The sequence below is a fragment of the Pelodiscus sinensis genome, chromosome 6, assembly GCF_052426305.1.
Source record: "Pelodiscus sinensis isolate ZL-2025 chromosome 6, ASM5242630v1, whole genome shotgun sequence".
Lineage (NCBI taxonomy): Eukaryota > Metazoa > Chordata > Testudines > Trionychidae > Pelodiscus > Pelodiscus sinensis.
This window is the reverse complement of record NC_143057.1, coordinates 83,579,021-83,606,425: the sequence shown is the minus strand read 5'-3', so window position 1 is coordinate 83,606,425 and position 27,405 is coordinate 83,579,021. Positions and strand designations below refer to the sequence as shown.

The following is a 27,405-nucleotide window of genomic DNA, read 5'->3' as shown; positions in this document are numbered from 1 at the left end:
CTCTTTTTTTATCTACCTGTAAGAAAAATTAAGGAGTTTTTACAAAATAAATATCATAAGCAGTTTTCATCTTATTTTAAAAAAGTAAAACACTGTTGAACTGCTAGTCCAAATATATTTATTATTCTTACTTTAACATAAATAGCCAGTTATGGTTAATTAAAAAATATTATTTGTATTGTTACTTGTATCTGGATTTCAATAAAAAAATAGAAAAAAGGCATCAAGTGCACAAATTGAAGGCTGTTTTCATATTACAGGCAGTCCCCGGGTTACGTACAAGATAGGGACTGTAGGTTTGTTCTTAAGTTGAATCTGTATGTAAGTCGGAACTGGCGTCCAGATTCAGCCGCTGCCGAAACTGATCAGTTTCAACAGCGGCTGAATCTGGAGGCCAGTTCTGACTTACATACAGATTCAACTTAAGAACCCCAGGCATCCCCAAGTCAGCTGCTGCTGAAACTGATCAGCGGCTGATTCCAGGAAGCCTGGGGCACGGGCTTCCTGTAGTCAGCCACTGGTCAGTTTCAGCAGCTGCTGACTTGGGGATGCCTGGGGCACAGCTGCTGGGTTGGTCCAATGGCGCCCAGAGCGGCGCTATGGGACCAACCGGGAGCGCCCCAGCTGCTGTACCACAGGCGTCCGGAGCAAAGCCGCGGAGCACGGGGGCAGCAGGACAGCCCAGACGCACCGTGGCTATCCTGCTGCCCTCGGGCTCCGTGGCTTTGCTCTGCTTTGCTCCCTGTCCCCCTGGTCTGCAGACCAGGGGGACGGGGAGCAAAGCGGCGGAACACGCGGGCAGCGGACAGCCCAGACGCGTCTGGGCTGTCTGCTGGCCGCGTGTTCCGCCGCTTTGCTCTGCTTTGCTCCCCGTCCCCCTGGTCTGCAGACCAGGGGGACGGGGAGCAGAGCAGAGCAAAGCTGTGGAGCACGCGGGCAGCGGACAGCCCAGACGCGTCTGGGCTGTCCGCTGCCCGCGTGTTCCGCCGCTTTGCTTCCTCTCCCTGGTCTCCAGCAGACCAGGGAGAGGGAGGGCCCCGTTCGTAACTGCGGATCCGACATAAGTCGGATCCGCGTAACTCGGGGACTGCCTGTAAATGTGAATTGGGTAAATTTAATAGAAACTTAATTTAGTTGGATTTTTTTAATTATATTGTAATTCATTTTTAAACAAAATTCTGCATTAATAAAAAAAGGGGGATGTCCAAATGTTGAGCAAATAAAGCACGCTATCCCCGCCCCCAAAAAATCATGGGACCTTTAAATTTCACATTCCCCATCCCCATCATGTTTCCACCATCTGCTGCCATGTCTCCTCCCCTTGCTCCATCAGCTCCCCTGGTGCCTGCTGCCCCCGCAACCCCTCACCCTCCTCTGCTGTTCTGACTCCTGGCCTTCTCAATGCCCTCAGCTCTCCTGCGATCTGCCCTCCTCCACCAGCCCTTCTCTCCCCCTGTGCCCACTCCTCCAGTAGCCCCACTCTGATCGTGTGAGCTACCTCTCCTCATCCCCTCTCCTAAAACCTCCCTCTACACACTTGCCCTGCCTCTCTCCTCTGGTGCTGGTCCCTCCCCTGCAGGTGTCTGCCCTTCTGCTTCACCCCCAGAATCCCCTGCCACCTGCACATTCCCTTACCCCTGCAACCTTCTGGTGCTTCCCCATTCCCTCACTGTCCCTGTCCCTATCCCCTTTGCCCTCTTTTTCCCTGATGCCCACCCCCTCACCATCCTCTGCCCCCCCCATTTCCCTCGTGACCCTGTGCCCTCACACATGGTTTGCTCCATCTCCCCTTCCTGATGCCCACCCCTTCTTTCAAGCCTTCTCCCAGCACCGCCCCCCCTTCAGTCCCCAATGCCCTTACCCTCTCTCCTCCCAGCATCACCCTGTCCCTTCTTCCACTGACACCTCCCCTCCTGCCCTTTTCCTTGTTGTCTCCACTTGGCCCCCTGGCATGTGTCTCTCCTCCACGCTGTCCCTTGGAGCCTTCCCCTTTCTTCTGCTGACCTGCCCCCACTCCTCAGCACAAGCCCCTTCCTCTCCCACCCCTTTCCCCCTACTTTTCACTGCACTCCCACCTTCTGCCTTCCAGTTTGAGTCTGTGATTGGGCCCGGCCCCAGCTGCTTCCGTGATCCCAGACCATGTGCCGTACCTGCAGCTGGGCCATGTAGTTTTAAAATTTAAAGTGCCGGGCCATGACGTCACAGCACACTGGGCGTCTCCCCTCTCAGCTGTAGCGTGGGCGTTTGAACATGCCTTGCATGCACTCCCTCAGATGTCTTGCAAACCTGGAGTCTCCCCCCCCCTCAGCTGTTGCGCAGAGGGGGTGCGCAAGATGATCGGAGGGAGCGCATGCCGCCGTGCAACAGCTGAGAGGGGACACAACGAGTTCACAAGACATCTGAGCATGCACTCCCTCGGATGTCTTGCGAACCAGCATCTCCCCTCTCAGCTGCTGCACGGCGGCATGCGCTCCCTCTGATAGACTCGCGCACCCCACTTTGGAGACCACTGTTTTAAAACACTGGCACGTGCGCACATAAATGTCCTGGCGGGCACCATGGCACCCGCGGGCACCACGCTGGGAACCCCTGCACTACACTAGAAAACATTAGCTATGAGGGAAGACTGAAAGAATTTGGTTTGGTTTGCTAAGACAGAGGGGACATGACAGCAGTTTTCAAATAACTAACCTGGTGTTACAAGGAGGAGGGAGAAAAATGGTTCTCCTTGACCACTGAGGCTAGGACAAGCAGCAATGGGAGGTTTAGGCTGGATATTAGGAAAAACTTCATGTCAGGGGAATGAGGACAATCAGTGGGACACAATCATATCGGGATATAAAATATCTCAAAAGGACAGAATAGGTCGTGCGGGTGGCAGAGTGGCACTATATGTGAAAGATAATGTAGAATCAAATGAAGTAAAAGTCTTAAATGAATCAACATGTTCCACAGAATCACAATGGATAGTAATTCCATGCTCTAATAAGAATATAGCAGTAGGGATATATTATCGACCACCTGACCAGGACAGTGATAGTGACGTTGAAAAACTAAGGGAGATTAGCGAGGCGATGAAAATAATAAAAAAAAAAAAATCAATAATAATGGGGGATTTTAATTATCCCCATTTTGACTGGGTACATGTCACCTAAGGACGAGATGTAGAGATAAAATTTCTCAATACCTTAAATGACAGCTTCTTGGAGCAGCTAGTACAAGAACCCACAAGGGGCGAGGCAATTCTCGATTTAATCCCGAGTGTAGCGCAGGATCTGGTCCAGGAGGTAACTATTACAGGACCACTTGGGAATAGTGACCATAATATAACATTTAACATTCCTGTGGTGGGAAGAACACCTCAGCAGTCCAACACTGGCATTTAATTTCAAAAAGGGGAATGATGCAAAAATGAGGAGGTTAAACAGAAATTAAAAGGTACAGTGACTAGAGTAACATCCCTACAAGCTGCATGGAAACTTTTTAAAGACACCATAGTAGAGGCCCAACTTAAATGTATACCCCAAATTAAAAAACACAGTAAGAGACCTAAAAGAGCCACCGTGGCTTAACCATGTAAAAGAAGCAGTGAGAAATAAAAAGGCATCTTTTAAAAAGTAGAAGTCCCATCCTAGTGAGGTAAATAGAAAGGAACACACACTACCAAATTAAGTGTAAAAATGTAATAAAAATAAAAAAAGATTGAGGGACAGCTAGCCAAAAACTCAAAAAATAATAACAAAATGTTTAAGTACATTAGAAGCAGGAAGCCTGCTAAAAAACCAGTGGGGCCCTCGGACAATCGAGATACAAAAGGAGCAATCAAGGATGATAAAGCCATTGCAGCGAAACTAAATGATTTCTTTGCTTCAGTCTTCACACCTGAGGATGTTAGGGAGATTCCCAAACCTGCACCTCCTTTGTGGGTGATGAATCTGAGGAACTGTCCCGGATTGACGTGTCATTAGAGGAGGTTTTGGGACAAATTGAAAAAAAACAAAAAACTTAACAGTAATAAATCACCAGGACCAGATGGCATTCACCCAAAGGTTCTGAAAGAACTCAAATGTGAAATTGCGGAACCAACAGCTGTGGTTTGTAACCTATCCTTTAAATCAGCTTCTGTACCCAAGGACTGAAAGACAGCTAACAACGCCAATATTTAAAAAAGGGCTCTAGAGGCAACCCTGGCAATTACAGACCGGTAAGTCTAACGTCAGTACCAGGAAAATTAGTTGAAACAAGAATGAAATTGTCAGCTGCACAGAAGAACAATTCGTTGGGCAAAAGTCAACATGGTTTCTGTGAAGGGAAATCACATCTTACTAATCTATGAGGTTACGTCTACACTAGCATGATTTTGCGCAAATACTTGTAACGCAAGAGTTTTTGCGTTAAAGTATTTGCGCAAGAGAGCGTCTACACTGGTACGTGCCTTTGTGCAAGAGATGTGCTTTTGCACAAAAGCATCTGTGCCAGTGTAGACTCTCTTGCCCAAGAAAGTGCCGATGGCCATTTTAGCCATCGGGCTTTCTTACACAAGAAATTAACGTTGCCTGTCTACACTGGCCTCTTGCGCAAGAACAGTTGCGCAAGAGGGCTTATCCCTGAGTGGGAGAGTCAGAGTATTTGCACAAGAAGCACTGATTTCCTACATTAGAACGTCAGTGTTCTTTCGTAAGTACTCGCGGCCAGTGTAGATAGCTGGCAAGATTTTGCACAAAATCTTGCCAATGTAGACACAGCCTTAAGAGTTCTTCGAAGGGGTTAACAGACATGTGGACAAGGGGGATCAAGTAGATATACTATACATGATTTCTAGAAAGCCTTTGACAAGGTCCTTCACCAAAGGCTCTTGTGTAAATTAGGTTGTCATAGGATAAGAGGGAAGATCCTTTTATAGATTGAGAACTGGCTTAAAGGCAGGAAACAAAAAGGTAGGAATAAATTTTCAGAATGGAGAGGGGTAACTAGTGGTGTTCCCCAAGGGTCAGTCCTCAGACCAATCCTATTCAACTTATTCATAAACAATCTAGAGAAAGGGGTAAGCAGTGAGGTGGCAAAGTTTGCGTACAATATTAAACTGTTCAAGATAGTCAAGACCAAAGCAATTTGTGAAGAACTTCAAAAAGATCTCACCAAACTGAGTGATTGGGAAACAAAATGGCAAATGAAATTTAATGTGGATAAGCGTAAAGTAATGTACATTGAAAAAAAATAACCCCAACTATACATACAATATGACGGGGCTAATTTAGCTACAACTAATCAGGAAAGAGATCTTGGAGTTATTGTGGATAGTTCTCTGAAAACGTCCATGCAGTGTGCAGCGGCAGTCAAAAAAGCAAATAGGATGCTAGGAATTATTAAAAAAGGGATACAAAAGATGACAAAGAATATCTTACTGCCCCTATATAAAACTATAGTAAACCCACATCTTGAATACTGCATACAGATGTGGTCTCCTCTCCTCAAAGATATTTTGGCATTAGAAAAGGTTCAGAAAAGAGCAACTAAAATGATTAGGGAGTTTGGAACAGGTCCCATATGAGGAGAGGCTAAAGAGACTGAGACTTTTCAGTTTAGAAAAGAGGAGACTGAGGGGAGATATGATAGAAGTATACAAAATCATGAGTGGTGTGGAGAGGGAGAATAAAGAAAAGTTATTTATTTGTTCCCATGATATAAGAACTAGAGGTCACCAAATGAAATTAATGGATAGTAGGTTTAAAACTAATAAAAGAAAGTTCTTCTTCACACAGCGCACAGTCAACCTGTGGAACTCTTTGCCAGAGGAGGTTGTGAAGGCTAAGATTATAACACAGTTTAAAAAAAGAGCTAGATAAATTCATGGAGGTTAGGTCCATAAAAGGCTATTAGCCAGGGGGTAAGGAATGGTGCCCCGGCCTCTGTTTGTCAAAGGCTGGAGAAGGATGGTAGTGGACAAATTGCTTGATCACTGTCTTCAGTCCACTCCCTCCGGGGCACCTGGTGCTGGCCACTGTCAGCAGACAGGATACTGGGCTAGATGAACCTTTGGTCTGACCCAGTATGGCCATTCTTATGTTAGGACACAAACTTTTGAGTATCCAGAACCTTTGAGGATTAACTTAAAAGCCTAACCAACTCCTTCTAATTAGTCTTTGGTTCCCACATGGATTCAAACAGAAGCCTAAGAGCCTTTTAACATTAAGCAAATAAAAAACGAACTTCAATGTGATAAGCATATTAAAAATGCTGTCAGGATGACAAACTCATCAAGGTGGACCACCACCATCCAGAGAAGTGAGTTTGCAGTACTTCATCTTTGTAAAATCTGATCAAGTTTAAAGCTACCTGGAACCTGACCTTCCACATAAGGTTAAATTCACAGGACCAAATGTTCCAAGAAGACCATTAGTCCACATTAGTATTCTACATCAAGCTGTGGCTTTTGAAAGCATCAAGCTGTGTACAAGCATGACAAAAAGACAGCAGACACCATTCTACCCTCAACTAATTCATAATCATTAGAAAGCTTACAAAATGAACCTGGAGTGAGTCTTCAAAGCAGATACAGACAGGTAAAGATAGTAAAGCAGTTTGAGGTGAGTGAGGAGAGTGATTGAAGACAACTAACCTGACTCTGATTACTAAACTTTCTTCTTGAATTTACAGGTCATTCTCATAATGTCTTTTGAAATGCTATGATATGAGCTACCTACTGTAACACACCACACTTTACCCTTTCATCATGAATCAAAATAAAAAAAGTCTACAGTTCAGAAAGATTATCAAGGTAGATTCTCTCCCAATCCGATAGAATTAACTCTGCTCCGCCCCAACGTATAGAGCAGTGGCTCTAGAGGCCAGAGTATATGCCAGTCTCCTGAGCCCCCCAGTGCCAAGCCTAACCCCTAGAGCTGCCCACCCCTCTACTAGCCCCAGCCACAAACCCCAGCATCCCCTCAAATGCCAGCCTCACACCCTCAGAACCCCCTAGTGCCAGCCCCCCTCCCAAACACCTCAGTGTTTAGCCTCTGCCCCTTAGAGCTCCCCACCAGACCCCTCAATGCCAGCCTCCTGTTTCCAGAGCCACACTACACCCAGCTCCCCAGTGCCAGCCCCCAATATTATCTCTGCCTCCTGAGCACCCCCACTATTAGCCCCAGCCTGAGCCCCCCAGTGCCAACTCCCCATGCCGATGACCCCCAGTGTCAGCCTCTTAGAGCCCTCACCAATACCAGCTTTACCCCCAGAGCATTCAATGTCTGCCCCACCCCCTCACGTAGCTGCTGCCCAGATCTTGGCTGCTCTAAGGCTGTCGTGCCGGGCTCTGCGTGGCTCTCCCACCGCTCAGCAAAGTGCTCTTGTATGTCCAGAAGGAGACCCCACCACTGCCTGGCAATGGTTAACTAAGAGACAGGGTAGGACACGCGTCTCCCAACAGCTGTGGCAGGAGGGGAGGTGCTGGGCAGCATACCTTAGCCCCAGTGCCCAGTAGTTCACAGCTCGGCACCAGTTAGGAATCGTTGGTACAGAAAACCATACTTATCTGAGCTAGTATGAGGCTATTAAGATCACACTTCTCTCTCTCAGCTTTGCCAGGACCTTAGTTAGGAGAGTGAGCAGCAGAAAAGTACAGAGACATGCCTTTCCCTACAGAAGCAATCTCTAACCTTTTTACACCCAAGATCACTTTTTAAAAGTTAGGGCAAACCAAGATCTACCCTCGACCCCTTCCTTGAGGCCCCGCCTTCTCCACTGCCCTCCTCTCCATCATTTGCTGTCCCCAGCCCTTACTCACTTTCACTGGATTGAGACAGGCGGTGTGGGCTCTGGGGTGGGAATGAGGGATTTGAGTGTGGGAAGGGGTGAGAGGTGCAAACTTAGAAGGAATTTGGGTGCAGGAGAAGGGGATGGTGGCTCGGAGGGGGGTCCAGTTGTTGATGCTTGTAGGAACGGATATGTTATTAAGTCCTCCCATTCCCTGCTCTTAAGTCACACAAAACCAACCCCAATTTGCACAAATGGAAGTCAGTCCCAGGAAAAAAATTCTTCGCTTTAAGTTGTTTTGCTACAAGTCCATGTTTTTTGGAAGGTATTTTGGACTTATAGCGAGGACAACCTGTACAAAGTCTCATGGAGTAGAGAACATGCCAACACCTGAAGACTTACTTAAAAGGTCGGAAGACCCAGTGCCTCTGTGCTTATTTTTGTATATTCTTTATGCAAACCAGAGGTGCCCAATACTCATTGAAGCAGAAATACTTCTTAGCATACTAAGAACTTGGGACAGTAAAGGTGAGTAGAGTCACACTGATCTCTTGAACATTCATATTCAACATGCCTTGAAAGACTTAACTCCAGATACTGAAACCCTATGTATGGGATCCCCTACCCTAACTTTATTGCAGCCATGATCTTGACAGTTTGGACAGCAGGCATTTCAAGTTGATTACAAGTCTCATTACTGGGATGTGAAGAGAGTCATTCGTGTAACCCTAACCCTAACCCCTACCTCCACCCTCAGCCGCACGGCCTCTCCCCATACCCTGCTGCTCGGGGAAGCAGAGAGCCGGGGATGCCATGGCCTCGGCCCGGTGGCTAGGGGGAAGAGGAAGAGCCAGGGCTGGCAGCCACACTGTGGCCTCAGCCCAGCAGGTGGTGGTGGAAGTGGGCCGGGGCTGCCACGCTGAAGCCTCAGCCTGACCCTCCCCAGCAAATGGTGAAAGGGGTGGGGGGGGGGGGGCGGCGGCAAGCAGGGGGCACAGTTCTCTACTTGATCATTAAATAAGTCTCAGTGCTACAGATGAGGATTCTGAGGTGCAGAGAATGGCCTCTTTCCTCTAAGTAAGGGATGGGAACATTATTTGGGTCAGGGGCCACCAATCCACAGAAATCAGTCAGGCGCCGCACACAAGTGAAAAGCAAGAAAAATCCTTACTGACATGGGCCCCGAATGAGAAGGAAAAAGACACTCCCACATTCCCCTAGCACACCAGAGACTAGCGGGGACCAGGCTAGTAGATATAGTGTGCTCTAGGGACGTTAAGTATCAGTTAATTGAATAGGCAATTAACTTCATGAATTCTTACCAGTTAGTCAACTTTTCTATAGTCCCTGGGGTGGAGCCAGAAGCCAGTGCACTCTGGCCCCACTCCGGAGGAGCCACCTACCACTCCACACTGCTGCCTGTGTATCAGTTGGAGCTGGTCCTCAAGGGGAGGCAGTTTAAAAACCTGGCTGCCTGTTGCCCTGCACTGCTGCCTCTATTACAGAGGCAGCAGCACAGGGCAGCAGCAGCCCCTGTCCAGCAGAGGGGCTGAACTCTCAGACTCGGTACGAGCCGGAAGTGAACTGGGCTGCCTGCACTCCTGGCTCCTAATACACTTCAAATGCAGAGCCACAGCAGGCGTATGTCCCAGACCTGGCACGAGCCAGGACTGAGCCGGGCTGCTGGCCAGCCTGCTAAAAAATTTGTTGCAGATGGGCGGGGGAATTAGTATAGTTTACATACAGCATTAACCTATAAGCTTTTGCTTATCAGTTATTTGACTACATATTACATTCCTAGCATGCTCCAGTCCCATGTGGGGGATGGCAAGGGTTCTGGATCACCAGCACAAGCTCCCCAACATTGGGTGAGGAACCCTGAGCCTCAGGGGCTGGATCCAGGCAAACCATGGCCCACATCTGGCCTCTAGGCTTTAGGTTCCCCACCCTGCTCTAAAGCAAGCTCTAAAGGATTGCTGCCCACATCCTGAGGAAAGATTATTTTATAACCATCTTTAGGACATGCAGCAGCTTGGTGAATCTGCCAACACCTTCACCAGCTGCATAAAAACAGGCTGGAAGGATGGCATAGCTACTGAACGTTCCTCTGTAATGAATACATACTTCCAGTCTGAAGAATACTCCAACACACTAATTTCAGAATCATTCAAACATATTACTTAAAACATATTAAATGCTCTAGGAACTGCAAGCACAGGATGCAGTGAAGATACCAGAGCTTCCTAGAGCACAAGTTTCAGCATCAGTACAAAGAGTCCATTGACTTTGTAAAGAAATTATACCCCTGCTGAAGCAGGACAAGGGGATTTTGTTAAGAACTATGGGCTTTTGGGCAGCCTCAGGGCCTATGTGATGTAAAATACCAATTCAGCCCTTCCAAAGAACATCTTTGATAGTATGAAATTGGAGTAATGCAAAAAAGTGAATGATGAGCTTCTTCATCATCACAAGAAAGGATTGACTGAAATATCGAGATATGTATTTATGCCCAGCTGATGACCTATTCACAATAGCATAAATAATCTTTTAACAAATAATGGAATTGTAATAGTTTTTCCACTGAAGAGCCAAAATTCAAAGCAAGCATTCTGGTAGATGGCGATTTCAGAGAAATCTTTAACACATCTCTAATACTGAAAACTGGCTTTCCATCAGAAACTACTAAATATGCCAAATTGTGTAAGGTTTTTAATGACACATACAATCTACAAGTCTAATTCTGTTAGAAATTAATTGAATTTTAGTCTCTGAATACCTGCCTTTCAATAAGGTTATCATATGATTTAATATTACTCTGATAACTCACTAATGTTAACATCCAGAAGAAGAAAAAAAAAAAAAAACACACAAAAACAAAAAGAATATTAGGACACAATCTAGTCTAAAGCCTTGATTGTACAACAAGCCATATGTAAACAGGCCACTGAGCCCACCTGCATCCTGAACAATCAGTTAAGCGCCACACAAGTGTACAGGTCTACCTGTGGAGCTGATGGCAGGCTCAGCACCTACATGCATCCTCCATTCTGAAAAATCTAGACAATGTCATTATATAATGCCTAAAATAAAAATGTTTTTTTAAATTGAGCAGCTTACCTTCAGACTTCAATTTCGTAAGAACAAATATCAGGTAGTTGTTAAAATCTGGATACTGATTGAGTTGTTCCAGTTTCTAAAAAGCTTGTTAAGGAAAGCATGTGTATTTTTTCAAAGAGTACACTAAAGAGGATAATGATTAAACATGTAATTGCTGTTAATTCCAAATAGCACTCTATTCACAGTGACAAACCTTTCAAAACAAAGATTCTTTCCATTCCACTAATATCTCAGAAGAATGTTAAAGAGCAACTATTAAAGTTAATCGTGTTTAAGACAGTAGGTCTGCAAATCTTGCACACAAGAGTTATACAAGAGCTGGCAGAGGAAATATTGCTAATGTTGATATCAAAGTTTTAGAAGATGAGGCTAATGTTGTGCCAATATTTTAAAAAGGTAAACAGGATGACCTGGGTAATTATAGGCTTGTCCGTCTGATAATGGTCTATGAAATTGATTAATAATTAAAAGGAGGAGAATATTATTCATGAAAAACAGGTGCTGTCATCCTTTTTAAATTGACTGGTTAAAACAACAGTGTTGATGTAATAGCCTTCTATAAGGTGTGTGACTTAGTTCTGCATGACATTTTGAATAAAATCAAGTAAAATATAAAATGAATATGGCACACTTAAAATGGATTGAAAGCTGGCTTACTGGGGGGGGGGGTCTCAAAATGTAGTTGTAAACAGAGAATCACGGAGTGGCTGTGTTTCTAGTGGGATCCCACACATCTGTTCTTGCTCCTCTTAATTATCTGGAAGAAAAAAACCCCAAAATGGGGGGGGGGGGGGGGAAGAGAAGTAAATAGCAAAGGGGACACCTTCACCACTCACCAATTCCGAACAATCTAGATCACTTGGTAAGCTGAGCACAAGAAAACAGTATGTTTTAATGTGTCTAAATATAAATTATACCTATAGGAACAAGGAATATGGGCCATACTTACAGGATGGAAGACTATCCTGGGAAGCAATGACTCTGATAAGGATTTGGGGGACATGATAGATAATCAACTCAACGTGAGATCCCAATGTGACTGGGTGGTCAAAGGGATCAATGAGATGCAGGAATAGGAGAATTTCAATTTGGAGTAGAGAGGTTATTTTGCCTTTCTATTTGGTACTAGTGCACCCGCTACTGGAATACTGTGTCTAATTCTGGTCTCCACAATGCAATAAGGATGTTGATAAACTAGAGAGGATTCAGAGAAGAGCCGTTACAGTGATTAAAGGATTTGAAAAAAAGCCTTCCAGTAAGAGACACAGATCTCTTCTATTTAGAAAGTTAATGGGTAACTTGATCACAGTCTTATAAGCAGGGCTCAACAAATGCACTCGCCCGCTCGCCCATGGCGAGTAGATTTCTGCAGCTGGTGAATGCAGGGGCGGACTGGCCCGGTGGGCCGTTGTGACAAGCTGGCCAAAGCCTGCACTATGGGCAGCGTGGCCCCATCCGATCCGCCGGCTGGCGGAGGAGCACAGCACCGGTGGGAAGAGGGAAGTGTGGCTATTCTTCCTACTGGGCTGCCTGCGTGCAGCTCCGGCGCGAGGAGGAAGGACAGGATGCCAGGACACTGGCGTGACCTGGCCCCGCTGATTTTAAAGGGCCACGGCAGCTCAGCTCTGGCCGCGTGTCCCTGGGAGCTGACTGCGGCACGCAGCACAGCCAGGGCCCGCCCCGCCGGCCCCAGCCCAGCTTTCTCTCCACACCGCCCATTCCCCATGCCGCTCCTGCACCCCGGACCCCCTGCTCTCCCTCTTCCCTGCGACCCCTTGGCTCTGCGTCGCCCTTACACCCCGCACCCTGCCCCCCCGATCCCTGCCCCCCCAGCTCTGTGCTGCCCGTTCCCTGCACTGCCCCTAGACCCCGATCCCTCTGCCCCTCCTGTTACCCACATCCCATTCTCCGTGCCTCCACCGCACCCCCCCACCATGCTCCCCCCCGATCCCTGCCCCCCAGCTCTGTGCTGCCCGTTTCCTGCACTTCCCCTAGACCCCGATCCCTCTGCCCCTCCCGTTCCCCACATCCTATTCCCTGTGCCTCCACCGCACCCTGCTACCTCTGATCACCGCACCCCTCTGGCTCTGTGCTGTCCCTGCACCCTGCTCCCCCTGTGGGTCAGGAGTGAAGGGTGCTTGAAAGAAGGGGTGAGCATGAGGAAGGCGGGGATGGAGCAAGGCATCTGTGAGGGCACAGGGGCATGAGGGGAACAGGGACAGAGGATGTTGAGGGGGTGGGTATCAGGGAAAAAGAGAGCAAAGGGGGCAGGGGCAGTGAGGGAAGGGGGAGGCAACAGGAGGGTACAGGTGCCAGGGGATTCTGGGGATGAAGCAGAAGGGCAGACACCTGCAGGGGAGGGACCAGCACGAGAGGAGAGAGGCAGGGCAGGTGTGTAAAGGGAGGTTTTAGGAGAGGGGATGAGGAGGGGTAGCTCACACGATCAGAGTGGGGCTACTGGAGGAGTGGGCACAGGGCGGAGAGAAGGGCTGGCAGAGGGGGACAGGTCTCAGGAAGGCTGAGGGCAGTGAGAAAGGCAGGAGTCAGGACAGCAGAGGGTGAGGGGTTGGGGGGGGGGGCAGCAGGCACCAGGGGAGCTGATGGAGCAAGGGGAAGAGACATGACAGCAGAGAGAAAAGGTAGAGGTTTATAAGATATTTATTAATAACCTGGGTGATATTTATTAATAACTTATTAGTAATTACTGTTCTTATTCTTATTAGGAATTTATGCCATTAAAAAAAAACACTTTGTGGGGGAGGGTGACAAGTCCCTCTTTTCTCTGGCAAGTAGGGTTTTCCATAATTTGTCGACCCCTGCTTATAAGTACATATACATGGAGCAAATTTTAACGATGGGCTCTTCAATCTAGCAGAAAAAGGTATTCCATGATCCAATGGTTAGAAACTGAAGCTACTCACATTCAAACTGAAAAGGCAGCAGATTTTTTAAGTGAACTTACCAGAGGTTGTGATAGCTGACAATTTCTAAATCAAGATTAGATACAGGGACCCCGACTGTAGGTCGCCCCAGTATACATCTGTTCTGCACTAACATCATTAATGCTTGTAAGAACTTGTGCATTATAAGTCTTCCCATTCCCCGCTCTTAATTCGTGCTGCGCCACCTCCCTTCCCTCCCCCCCCCCCCCATTTGTGCAAATGGAAGTCAGCTGGGGGAAAAAGTTCCCTGCTTTAACTTGTTTCACTGTAAGTCCAAGTTTTTTGGAACATATCTTGGACTTTTAGTGAGGACGGCCTGTATTTTTCTAAGATATGATTTAGGAATTATTTTGGGGGAGATCTACACAGGAGGTCATACAGGATGGCCACAATGATTCCTTCTGGCCTTGGAATCTATGAAATAGCTAGTATAGCTTGTAATGCAGAGAATTAAAAAAATTGAAATCAGTTTCCAGCAATTTTGATACAGAAACACAACATTTTTATGCAGAATCAAACAGAGCAAATAAGGTGTGGAAATACGAAAATGCAACTCTTGCGTGATCAGTAAGATTTCAGATACAGACTTTTGTACTATTTGTGGTTAAGAATTTAAAGTATTATCTGCACCAACTTTAAGCACGCCATTGAACTGCCACTCAGTAAGACACTAAAGCATGTCTAATATTGTTTTTCAGTACAAATGAAAAATATTTCACCATTAAAATTAAGGACGTTAAATTTTGATTAGTTGATAAGGACTAGCACATTCCACCTTGAGAAGAGGCCCTTGTACATTTCCAAGTGGAAGCACCTCATGGAGCCTAAGTATCAGGGCCCTGAGCACAACAAGGAACTGCAATCCTTGCCCCTGCTGTCCACAGCCCTCCTCCAGCAGCCAGAGGGGAGCCAAGAAGCCAGGGCTGGCTGCAACCAGGCGGGGGGGGGGGGGGGAGAGAGGCAGGGGCTAGAGCTGTGATTGGGGTGGGGTTCCCTGAGGCTGGCTGTGGCTAGAGTGGGTGAGGGGAAGGGGCAGCACAAGGGGCCATAGCTGCAATCAGGGAGGGAAGGCTGGGCCTGGCTGGAAGGAGACATGGGGAAGGAGATGAGAGGCCAGGGCTGCAATGAGGGGGAGGGGTGGGGGTCCGGGACTACCTGTGATGAGGGAGAAGTATGGAGAGGGGGAGCCAAGTGGCCAGGGCTGACGCAGCCCACAGCCCTTCCTAGTAGCTGGGTCTGGCACAGCCCTGGCCTTCCCTAGAGATTGGAGGTAGAGCAGGCCTTGCCCTGGCAGCCAGTGCGGAGGGGGCCTGATGCAACCACTGGCCCTCCCCTCTCTGGCAGCCAGAGGGGTGGTCGAGAGGCCAGGGCTGTTGTGGCCCTGGCCCTCCCTGGTGGCCAGGGAGGAGGAGGGGGAAACGACAATACAGGAGGCCGGGGCCGCCTACCCCGACAATAGGGGAGTTGGTGAGTGTACCAAGCAGGGGGCACCGCCCCCTAGTAGTCCTTTAAAAATATCTCAAGTGGCAAGTGCACAACATTACCATGCTGCTACCTCCAGTATTTAAATAATATATTAAAAATATCAATTATGACGCAAAATTTCGAAATGACCAAGATTACATGCCTAACAGACAACTGTTACCGAGCTAGGAATGTTAAATTGTGGGTAACTAACTAATCGAATAGTCGATGTATTTTGCATCAACTATTCGACAAGGCATCTCCGCCTTTGAAGTGTAGAAGTAGCCCTAGGCCTGTTGCTATACTTTAAAGGTGAAAGTGCAACATGGAACCCAGGGTCATCTGGGGACTCCCCACTGACCCTGGGCTTCGAAGCACTGTGGGAACTTGCTCCTGGAGTTTCAAAGCAGTCGCACCACATGGAGCCCGGGATCAGCTGGGGACTCCCTTCCACCAGGCTCTTAATACATTTAAAAAGCACAAGCATGTTGTGGGGGAGGGGCCCGGGCACGAACCAGGAATCAGGTGATTCCTCACTTGGGCCTGGGGTTACACTTCTGCGGCTGCTGCCCCTCCCCCCTCTCGGAGAGATGGAGGGACACGCTTTTAAGATCATTTCAAGCCTACTACCTTTATATGTTTTTAAAATTTGAGTTTTATGTGTTTGCAACACAAGGGAACAAAATCAGCCCATATTAATAAGAAACAAAATCAATTAATTGTAAATGCCTTAAGTTTGTAGCAGCTGGCTCAGGTCCCATTGGGACATCTTACTAAGTACCATTCTCTGATAGCACAACAATCACAGCTACTTGCTGAAGCAGGCCCATGAATTTATCAAGTGGCATTTTTGCTATACAGGCAGTCCCCGGGTTACGTACAAGATAGGGACTGTAGGTTTGTTCTTAAGTTGAATCTGTATGTAAGTCGGAACTGGTGTCCAGATTCAGCCGCTGCTGAAACTGACTGCCAGTTCTGACTTACATACAGATTCAACTTAAGAACCCCAAGCGTCCCCAAGTCAGCTGCTGCTGAAACTGATCAGCGGCTGATTCCAGGAAGCCCGGGGCAGAGCAACTCTGCCTCGGGCTTCCTGTAGTCAGCGCTGGTCAGTTTCAGCAGTGGCTGACTTGGGGATGCCTGGGGCAGAGCAGCTGGGGTCAGACCAGGGAGACGGGGAGCAAAGCCTTGGAGCACGCCCGCAGCGGGACAGCCCGGGCGCGCTTGAGCTGTCCCCTGCGGGCGTGCTCCAAGGCTTTGCTCCCCATCTCCCTGCAGACCAGGGAGACGGGGAGCAGCTTTTCTTGCCCTGGAGGACGGGGGCGGCAGACTGCGGCGCATCTGGGCGTCCCGCTGCTCCCGTCCTCTGGGGCGAGAAAAGCCCCGTTCGTAACTGCAGATCCGACATAAGTCGGATCCGCATAACTCGGGGACTGCCTGTATAGCACTTTCCTGCAAGTTATATTAAGTAGTTTTTCAAAACCTGCATTATTTAATAAAAACAGTAAAAACCCACCATTTAAGCCACCACCAGCAGAGTATATATTTAAAGTATGGCATATGCTGGAGTGTCACCACAAAACAAACAGCTACTAATGCCATTTGAAGTAACCTGAATAAAAAAAATGAAATCTAAATGAAAAAATATTAAACAAGTACTACACTAGCTAGCTTTCTTATCTTCATATTCATAGCATTCAGCATATGAAAGGTCCCTTTAATTAAACATCCTTAATCAAACATCTGGAATGACAAAGTTAAAAATATGCTTTAATATCTTGGCTAGTTAAATCATAATTCAGTTATCACTATTAATAGTAATTACTTAGCATTTCTCATTTTGAACTATAATATTACACAAAGCAGTTCCACTTTTGTTTATTTAGCTTCTATTCATTTCATTTTTTTTTTTTAAGATGTCACTCACCAACACAACAGTTTAAGAACATTACACAAAAAATGTAAGCATATTCCTACAAACTATCAGACTTCTTTGGGGAGAGGGTTTTTAGTAAAAAACCTTAAATTTAGAAATTGAGACAAGTTGAAGACAGTATCCTTTTAATCATCTAAAACATCCTATTTAATCAAAGAAGATTTAAATTGTTTTAAAATATTGTTACAACTAAGAATTACTGTAACTGAAAGATTAAATATTCCCTATTTTAAATTAAAAGATTACAATTCATTATGCTCTGAGTGCTGTCAAATGCAGAATAGTCAAATGCAGTTTCACATTTGTGAATAGCTGTTTCCCCCACAGCAAAAGGGCAGAAACAAAATAGGAAAAATGCAGTCAAATAAAGCTACAATGTTTTTCACAAATGTCACATAATCCATGACTTCCACCAACCTTGGTGCCTTCAGCCCCGGGTGGTTTGGAGCTGCAGGTCTTCTTTCCACTGCCTGTGGCAGCTGGAAATAGAGGTACTCCAAAGATTCCAGCCAGGTGGCAGGGAGACGCCAGACCTTGGAGCAAGCCCCCACAGTAGCCCTGCCACTGTGGGTGGTGTGGTAAATCTGCAGCAGTGCTCCCCATTTTATTGTGCATATTCTTAGTAAAAGTCAAGACAGATCATGGGCTTCCATCAATTTCTCTTTACTGCCTGTAACCTGCCCTTTTTCTCAAAGAAATCTCTGACAAAATCTTAACTTTAATTTAAAAGTCATAAGAGTTCACAAAGGGACTGAGCACCTGAAAATTTACATGTATTTAAATTATAAATAAAATTAGAAGTATTTTTAATTGGACCAAAAAGCCTTGAGGTAGCCACCTTTTTTGGGGAGGTGGGGAGAAAGTGAGGAGGATGGGAGTTAAATCTGGTTCCCTGAAAGTATCAAGAATGTCACATCTGTCTAGCAGGGGGGGGGGGCAAATTACACCACATCTGGTGCACGAGCTGTTTTATCTGGCCTACAGAGTCTGGGGCTTGCCCTGCACTATGCAGCTCCCAGAAGCAGCAGCATGTTCCAGCATACCAGACTGCTGGAAGGGGGACGCACCACTGCTTCTGGCAACTTCTTGAGGTGGTCAGTGCAGCTCAGAGCCTGTCTCAAGGCTCCCACCCCCATCTTAGCCTTGGTCCCCATACCACCACCCTCTGAACCCTTCAGTCCCAACCCAGAGCCCTCACACACACACACTCCAGCCATCTGCCCTAACCAAGAGCCCCTTCTCATCCTCAAAACCCCTCAATCTCAGCCCAGAGTCCCCTTCTTGCACCACAAACCTTTCATCCCTGAACCCGCCAAATCCCACACCCCCAGTCAGACCCTTCACCCACCCCCTGCACTCCAACTCCCTTCCCCAGCCTGGAGCCACCCTCCCCCGCAACTCTATGAACTCATTTCTGACCCCACCCCAGAGCCCATATCGCCTCACACAGCCCAACTCCAATTTCATGAGCATTCATTGCTCTCCATAACCTGATGTAACCACTCACGCGCCCTGCACCCGGGGGGGCGGGGCCATTCACACGCCCGGGGGGGCCACTCACGTGCCCGGGGGGGGGCGGGGGGCGGGGATGCCCTTGCACCCAGCGCCGGCATGTGCCCCAGGGCTGGGGCCGCCCGAGCGCTGCACACCAGGCACCGGTGCGTGTCGCGCACCAGGGGTGGGGCCGGCCCAGGTTGTCGGCGGATGCACACAAATGCCCGGGCGGGCGCCATGGCGCCCGCGGGCACCGCGTTGGGGACCACTGAGCTAGATAATTTCATGGAGATTAGGTCGATAAAAGGCTATTAGCCAGGGGACAGAAATGGTGTCCCTGGCCTCTGTCAGAGGCTGGAGAAGGATAGCACAAGACAAATCACTTGATCATTGTCTTCAGTCCACCCCCTCCGGGGCACCTGGTGCTGGCCACTGTCGGCAGATAGGCTATTGGGCTAGATGGACCTTTGGTCTGACCCAGTACGGCCGTTCTTAGTACTGCCACCAGACTATGCTTGTTCCATTCTCTATAAAAGCACGTGACTAGAGCAGGGCCCGTCCTCCCCCCCCCCCCATCCACCACACACAGAAGACCTGGAGATGCTGGTACCACAGGCCCTCAAACGAGGGACTTGGGCCTCCCAGGAATGACTCCAGAGAAAAGAGCAGGCTACAGCCATCACGCAGTTTAGTCCCACTAGTGGTGGCTGGGGGAGAAGGAGCATTTCTCAGCTAGACCCCTGTGTCTAGCCTGCCCCCAGCCCTCTCTGGAAAGAAGCCTATGTGCGGTCGTGGGGCTCAGACGAGAAGGCGAGTTACTCCTCTCGGGTCCGGGGCCGCGCTGCTGCATCAGAGCGCTGGCAGAGGCCCAGAGTGGGTAACCCGGGAAAGTGGCAAACACCAGAGCAGCGTGGCCCGGCCAAAGCTTTAAAAAGAAAAGCTGCTCCACTTAGCTCCCAGCTTGCAACAGGTGCTCGGGCCGGGGGCCAGGAGGGGGAGGCGGGTAACATTAGCGCCCACGGCTTCTCTCGGCGGTTCAAACCCCGCGCCACAGCCACACAGTTCCGTGCCTGGGCGGGGGCTGGGCCAAAAGCGCCACCGGCTCGCTGGCCTCTCCAGCCGCTCGCACCGCTGCGGCGGCTCCCTCGGGCACAGCCCAGCCGTAGCCCCCTCCCCACTAAGCGAGGCCTGAAACCCGGAGACGTCACCGCTCCCTCTCCTCTTCCTCACGAGTTTCGCCGCCCCCTCGCGCCTCAGCTGCCCAAGCAGCCTCCTGCCCGTTTCCCCCACCCCCGCACTGAGAGGAAGCGGAGCCGGAACCCATGGAGTCTGCAAGCAGCGTCCTACTGCGCCTGCCTGGCTCGGGCCCCGCGCGGTAGGCAGCGACCCCAGTCCCGCGGTAGGCCCCGGCGACCCGGCCCCGGCCAAGGATACTTGTTGCACGGCCCTCTGCGTGGTGGTGTCCGGAGACTGCGACTCCTTGAGTAGCTGCAGGATCTGCTGGAGCCCCTGCTCGTCGGGCTTCCACTCATACTCCATCTTGGGTCGCTGCAAAACCAGACAACAGGCGGCCGCGGTTACTAGCGCTACAGGCCTGCGCGCTCGGTAGGCTGCGCCCAGCGCGCGGCCCGCTCTCACCCCAGCACGTACGCACGCAGCACGCACGCACCGAGCGGCGCCGCGGCCTCCCCCCCGGCAGAGCCGCCGTTGGCCAAGGCGAATGGCACCGACCTGCTCCTCGCCCCGGCCGCCGCGCGCTGAGCGTAGCTGATTGAGTCACTCACGCCGAATTTGCAGGCTGGCCCTAACAGCGACACGTCCCCCCGGGTCTTAGCGCCCGCCTGGTCGACACCGCCCTCCCGACTGGCTCGGCCCCTCTGCCCCCGCCGGCCTCACCCTAAAGCAGTGGTCCCCAACCTTTTTAAGCATCAGATCACTTTTTGAATTTAAGCACAATCCAGAATCTACCTCAGACCCAAATACCCTTGCCCCGTCTCCTTCCTACGCCTTCTCTGAAGCCCTGCCCCCGCTCACTCCGTCCTGCCTCTCCCATTCTCACTCCCTTTTATCAGGCTGGGGGCACGGGCTTGGGGTGCAGGAGAGGTTCAGGACTGGGACGGGGTTTGGAATGCGAGCTCCAACTGGGCACCGCTTACCACAGGGGGCTAAGACAAGCTCACCCCTACCCTGATCCTGCACCACTCCCAAAGCAGCCAGCAAACTCTCTCCATCCCTGCCCCCCTCTGCTCTGTGGAAATGGGGTGCAGGATGGAAGGAGGGACACCCTGACATCAGCACTCCTTCTTCCTGTGCCCTGTATGGCAAGCAGGAGACTCCTAGGGGTGAGGGGCACCTCCAAGGCAGAAAGCAGGAGCAGCACGGCACTGCTGAGAGGGGAAGATGAAGTGCCAGCACTTGATAGCCTCCCGGCCAAACCTCTCAGGATCACCTGTCAGAGGTTCCAAGATCTACCAGTAGATCCCGATCTACTGGTTGGTGATCACTGCCCTAAAGGTTCCGTTTGCATCCCCCGCACTCCGCGTGAGGGGAATCAATAAAACAATCGACTTAAACCCCATGATCTATCAAGCAGCGTCAATGGATCCATCGGACAATGTCCAGCAGCGGGAGTCTGGCCTATTTTATGCCCCACTCTCAGCAACTTGGGAGTGCAGCACCCTCTCTTCTCCTGAGATCAAGAGGTATTATGCACTTTCCATAGCCACCTCAGTAGCACCCCATACATATTCCACCGCAAACAGCCAAGAGAGCGATAGCAACCCCTCCCACTACAGAACCCGAGAGAGCAATAACTGTAGCAATTGCCCCTCATACCTGAAAACACTGCATTTATACAGGAGAGTATATTCTGAACAGTAGCAGGGACTAAGGTGTCATTCACCAAAGGCTGAGGCTGTGACCCTTGGTGGGGGAGTCACATAAGCAAGCCAATGGGAGATGCAAAGGGGGTTGGTTCTAAACAGTTTTCCCTCTAAGCAGAGTGCTTTTGCAGACATCCAGGAGAGATTTAAGTACTGCCCAGCTGATTAGCAGAACACCCACAATGCCAGCATGTGTTTCCACACCTGCCTGGTGCACATATCAAAATGTATTTTGTGCATGGATGGAAAAACTTAAGAGCAAACATTGGTTCTAAGAAGTGCCCCTCTCAGAGACACATTTTTATTGCTCCTTAGTGATGCACAAAAGAAGTTGGTGTCTCTAGTACCTGAAGCATTTCATGTAAGAGTATGTTAGGCATCTGACACCACCCAAATAGTCAGAAGAGGAACAGGTGATAGTATCCACTTCGTAGCTTTTAGCCCAGTGATACGAGTACTCATCTGGTATATGAAAGACCCCAGTTCAATTCGTTCTTCAGGCAAGGAGGGGAAGAGGATTTGAACAGGGCAAAGTCTAATGCTAAACCAGGGGTGGGGAATCCGGGGACCTGATGCTGTCCTCGGCTTGCCTGAATCCAGCCCCCCGAAACTCAGGGCTTCCCTCTCCCCAGCACTGGGCTGGAGCATACAGAATCTACCAGCCTGCGATCCCCTAGGCTCTGATGTGCAAGGGGAATGTAGGGAGTGTCTTTCTTCTTATTCAGGGACCATGTCAGTGAGAGGGGATTTTTGTGCTTCTCAATTGTGTGCAGCCCCCAAGTAATTTTTCTGTGGGTCAGCAGTCCCTGACCTAAAAAAGGTTTCCCACCCCTGCTCTAAACATTTAGCTATGGAATACTCTAATGCGGGAAGACGTTCCTTCCATCTCTCCTGTTGAAGTCGTTCTACTGGTGCTAGATAATGGAGTAGAGGAATTGGATCCTAGGTTTCCCTCCTCCAAACCAGATTCTTTAACAACTTCCCTCTAGAATTATTCTTGCTGGTTGGCACAATGGCTTCCATCATTAATCTTAAATTTCAGCAACCTTCACAAACAAATTATTCCTCTCTCTCCCTCCCTCCAGAAACTCCTGTTCTGATTTTATTTCTGTAGAACCAAGACTGAAGATATTTTGCTACATCAGTGAAACAGGAATCCTAAACTAATCATCTAAACATATTCTCCCAGAACACAGGGACACATATTTTAGTAGTGAAGTGTCAAATACCTAGTGGGCATGCAAGATCTAACCCACTTTATGTATTTACGTCGCCCAAATTCTAAAGACTCACAGGCTGTACCTACACTAGCACTTCTGTCAATTTAACATATGTCATTAACTAAACAACCAGGGGGAGTTGCACCTATGGAGTCAGCTCCTGTACCCCCAATGAGCCCCTTGCATCCAGATCCCTCCCATAACTGAGCCACCCCCACCCAGATTACCTCGCAGAACCCACTCACGCTACACTTTGATTCCCCCCATGCTAAGTCCCTCCTCTCTCGGATTCTGCTAAGCTGAACCTGCCTGCTCGCCCATGCCTGGTGCATCTGATGCAAAAGTTCGGGAACTTGAGGTGTTTCTGGGGTAGGCCCACTCTTGTGCTGTGTCAGGATTGGGTACAGCCTAATCCTTAACTCCTTGTCTGTGTGGGAGCTTCAGGGTGATCTCCCATTTCCATGCAGCAGAACCCATTATCCGCATGGAAGCATGTCTTCTGGAATGGTGGCATGAAAAGACAAATCAATGTTTATCAAGTCTGGCACACAGATAACTTGCAATGCTGGTTACAAAATGTCTTGCAAATGCCAGTTCTCCCTTTCAGGAGAGGCTTGTAAATAAGAAGCAAACAGCATTACCTCTCTTAAATGTAAACAGACTTATCTTAGCAATTAGCAGAATGAGAAGTAGGAATGAGTGTACTTCTAAGCTGTAAAGTTTTACATTGTTTTGTTTTTGAGTTCAGCAATGTAACAAAATTTTCATAATAAGGAGATTTCCCTACAATACTTATATGAGGTGAACTGAAAAATACTATTTGTTTTATTAATTTTACACTGCAAATATTTGTAATAAAAATAATACAAAGTGAGTAATCTACACTTTGTATTCTGTGTTGTAATTGAAATTAATATGGAAAAATGTAGAAAAGCTTCAAAATATTTAATAAATTTTAATTGATATTCTGCCGTTTAACAGTGAAATTAAAACAGCAATTAATTTATAATCACAATTCTTTGAATTAATCACATCACAATGGTAATTAATCAACAGCCCTAACTTTACCATATTGTTTGCAGAATACTTTGTCACAGAATTCTCTCAGGAGTACTAATGTCAGCCATCCAAAAGTCAATTGAGTATAACTGAGTTAAACTCAAAGGTCAGAAGTGGTGTGAATGATCTCCATCCCTTTTTGATGGTATTGAAGTGTTAATTTTAAATCTTAACTAGGAGATTTTACATTTTAATAGTTACACTAATTTCATAGCTGATCACTGTATAATATGTGGTGAGAGTGAAACCGACTAGGATTTCGTGCATGAGAAGAAATGCAGATGAAGAGAGGAGAGAAACAGAGAAGAGGATGGAAATGGAAATGAAACATAAGACAGAAATAGCAGTACAGGTTGGACCTGCCTGGTCCAGCACCTTCAGAACCTGACAGGTCCTGGCTGAGGGATTTTGCAGGACATGGGGAGGTCATTTCTGGCCCCCTTCCCCCAGCCTCCCCAGACCTGGCCCAGCTGCCAGCTGGAGCCTCCTGCCAATCCTGCTACTCTGCTGGCCCCACTGGGCTTCATAGCCCATCCAGGCAGCCCTGCTGGGATGCAGCAAGCTCCCACCCTTCTGGCAACTCACTGCCAGCAGCCCACTGCCCTGCCAGCCATAGGGCTCCCAGCCACCAGCCCTCCACCTCCACCTGCCGAACCACAGATGTTGCCAGACCAGAGGGGTCCCAGTTTAAAGAGGTTCAACCTGTAGTCCAAAAAGTGAGAATATTTTCTCACTGAATGACATAGACTGGAACATAAATAGTAATAACACTGATGTCACCTGAAAGTTTAAAAGTCTCAGAGGGGTAATTGTGTTAGTCTGTAACTTTAAAAACAATGAGTAGTCCTATGGCATCTTAGAGATTAACAAAAATATATAATATCATGAGCTTTCATGGGTAAGACCCACTTCATCAGATGAGTTGGGAGTGGAAATAACATAATCTTTTATATAGAGGACAGCAAAAGAAGTATCTGTCAATTGTAGGACCTGTGTTAAGCTAATTAAGTGGGCTGGATGTGTCCCATTCATAGCTTTTCATGTGAAAATGTGGATTTCAAAGGCAGGGGAAATTGGCTTTGTAGTGCATTAACCAATTTATGTATTTATTCAAGCCCAAGATAACAATGTCAATTTTGTAGATGAATTCCAGTTCTTCAGTCTCTCTCTGTAATTGGGTAGGGAAATTCCTTCATAGAAAAAATGGCTACTTTTAAATCCATGATTGAATAGGGGAACATTTTAACCTACTTAGTGGTTCAATCATGGATTTAAAAGTAGCTTCTTTTAGAATTTTACATATTTCTTAAACAATGGTGCAAATTTGATCACTGAAACATTTTAATTTACAACTCAGTATAGCATTTTACAACTTCTAGGATTGTATACTTTGTGTGATTTTTTAGATAACTTGATTTATATTAATTTAGGAAATAGTACATAATACTTAATAGCTGTGTCAAACTGCAGGTGCAGCAGCAATACATTAGGAATGGTAAGAACTAAATCACACACACAAACACAATAGCACTTACATTTTATTAAACTAAATCTTAAATGTTACAGAAATGTTTCACATTTGCAATCGCAGCAATTTCCTGAGGTGCCAGCTATTAGCTGTCCTTAAACTTTCTTTTTTAAATTTTCAAATTTTATTAACTCTCACAGACAAGTCATCACAACACTAAATGTACCATGTCCTTAAAACTTCTACAACTCACTCTCATTTTCTCCATCCCACTGTCATTTTGATTCATAGACAAACAGAAATTGGTGTTTTCCTGCTTTTTTCAACTTCCAATCAATTTCTTAGCTTTGAGTGAATAATACTAAACAATGAAAATATGTTTTCTGTGCCTGCAGAAGAAGCTACTGCTGTAAAAAGTTGGCTTAATTGTTTCAAAGTGCCTGTCTAATGAATTCCACCAATTCAGGCGAGTGACTTTGTTCAAAACATCATCAGTAAACATGTAGGCTACGTCTACACTGGCCCCTTTTCCGGAAGGGGCATGTAAATTTCAGCAGTCGTCGTAGGGAAATCCGCGGGGGATTTAAATATCCCCCGCGGCATTTAAATAAAAATGTCCGCCGCTTTTTCAAAGTAAGAATAAGAGCCTCCGGAAAAGGGCACTTTTTCCGGAGGATCGGAGCCAGTCTAGACGCTCTTTTCCGGCTTTTTTAAAAGCCGGAAAAAAACGGCGGACATTTTTATTTAAATGCCGCGGGGGATATTTAAATCCCCCGCGGATTTCCCTACGACGACTGCTGAAATTTACATGCCCCTTCCGGAAAAGGGGCCAGTGTAGACGAGCCCGTACTGATTAAATGGTTTTGCTCCAGCCCTAACATTTACTATGACTGGCATAACTGAGGAGTGATTTTGAGATGCCATAGCAGCAGCATTATATTCAGAAGTTAGGCCTCTACCTAACTGGGGTTAAGAATTTTCACAAGAAAATGAGATGCAGTTAATGTTTGGTACATTCACTTCTTTATTGCCCACAGTTTAACTTTCTGATGAGGTATTTCTTTCATCAATGTCTCTTGAGGTGCCTTCCAAATGTTGACAGCAACAGCAATGTAACAGCAATTTTTCTGAAGTTTATTTATGGCTATGGCTATAGGCTTCAGTATACTGAGCGTGTCCTCTACATTCCTCTTTAATCCAATGTTACTTTGAGTGAAAAACTTCCATCTATTTAATCACTGTTTCTTTCACAAAGTTTTATGAGAATGGGACAGTTCTTAATTGTTCAAAACAATCTACCACAGGATGCCATTGAACATCTTGAGGGAAAATTAGTTTGGATCCTCCTGCTCTTTTCAGTGAAGCTGAACCAAAACAGTTGTTATGGAAGTATTTGGTGACTTCAACAACATTTTCTTTTATTTCTGGAGAAAACATACTTGAGTCTTTGACTAAAAGATGCATTAAATGGGCACTGCGGCCATAGTACTCCACTTAGGAAGGAACAATCAGTCTCACACATACAGAATGGGAAGCGATTGTCTAGGAAGGAGTACTGCAGAAAGGCATCTAGGGGTTATAGTGGATCACAAGCTAAATATGAGTCAACAGTGTGACACTGTTGCAAAAAAAGCAAACATGATTCTGGGATACATTAACAGGTGTGTTCTGAGCTAGACTCAATAAGTCATTCTTCCACTCTACTTTGCCCTGATTAAGCCTCAATTGGAGTATTGTGTCCAGTTCTGGGCACCACATTTCAAGAAAGATGTGGAGAAATTGGAGAAGGTCCAGAGAAGAGCAACCAATATTATTAAAGGTCTAGAAAACATGACCTGTGAGAGAAGACTGAAAGAATTAGGTTTGTTTAACTTAGAAAAGAGAAGACTGAGGGGGGACATGATAGCAGTTTTCAAATATCTAAAAGAGTGTCACAAGGAGTAGGGAGAATAATTCTTTTCCTTGGCCTCTGCTGATATAACAAGAAGCAGTGGGCTTAACTCCAGCAAGGGGGATTTAGGTTGGACATTAGAAAAAACTTCCTGTCCGGGTAGTTAAACACTGGAAT

General features: G+C 47.3%; 1 protein-coding gene across 3 annotated transcripts in view; it reads right to left on the bottom strand.

The window, feature by feature from the left end:
• Positions 1 to 27,405, bottom strand: part of TNPO1 (transportin 1) — a 197,764-nt gene that overhangs the window by 135,993 nt on the left and 34,366 nt on the right. For 2 of the 3 annotated variants that reach the window (XM_006124293.5, XM_025185277.3), the window contains exons 2-3: positions 20,143 to 20,256; positions 10,873 to 10,948 (exon numbers count right to left, since the gene is read on the bottom strand). In XM_006124293.5, coding sequence (XP_006124355.1) covers positions 10,873 to 10,948; positions 20,143 to 20,256 — 190 coding nt within the window. Of the gene's footprint in view, positions 1 to 10,872; positions 10,949 to 20,142; positions 20,257 to 20,439; positions 20,569 to 27,405 lie in introns of those variants that run through there. The other variant, XM_006124294.5, reaches the window with a different exon arrangement.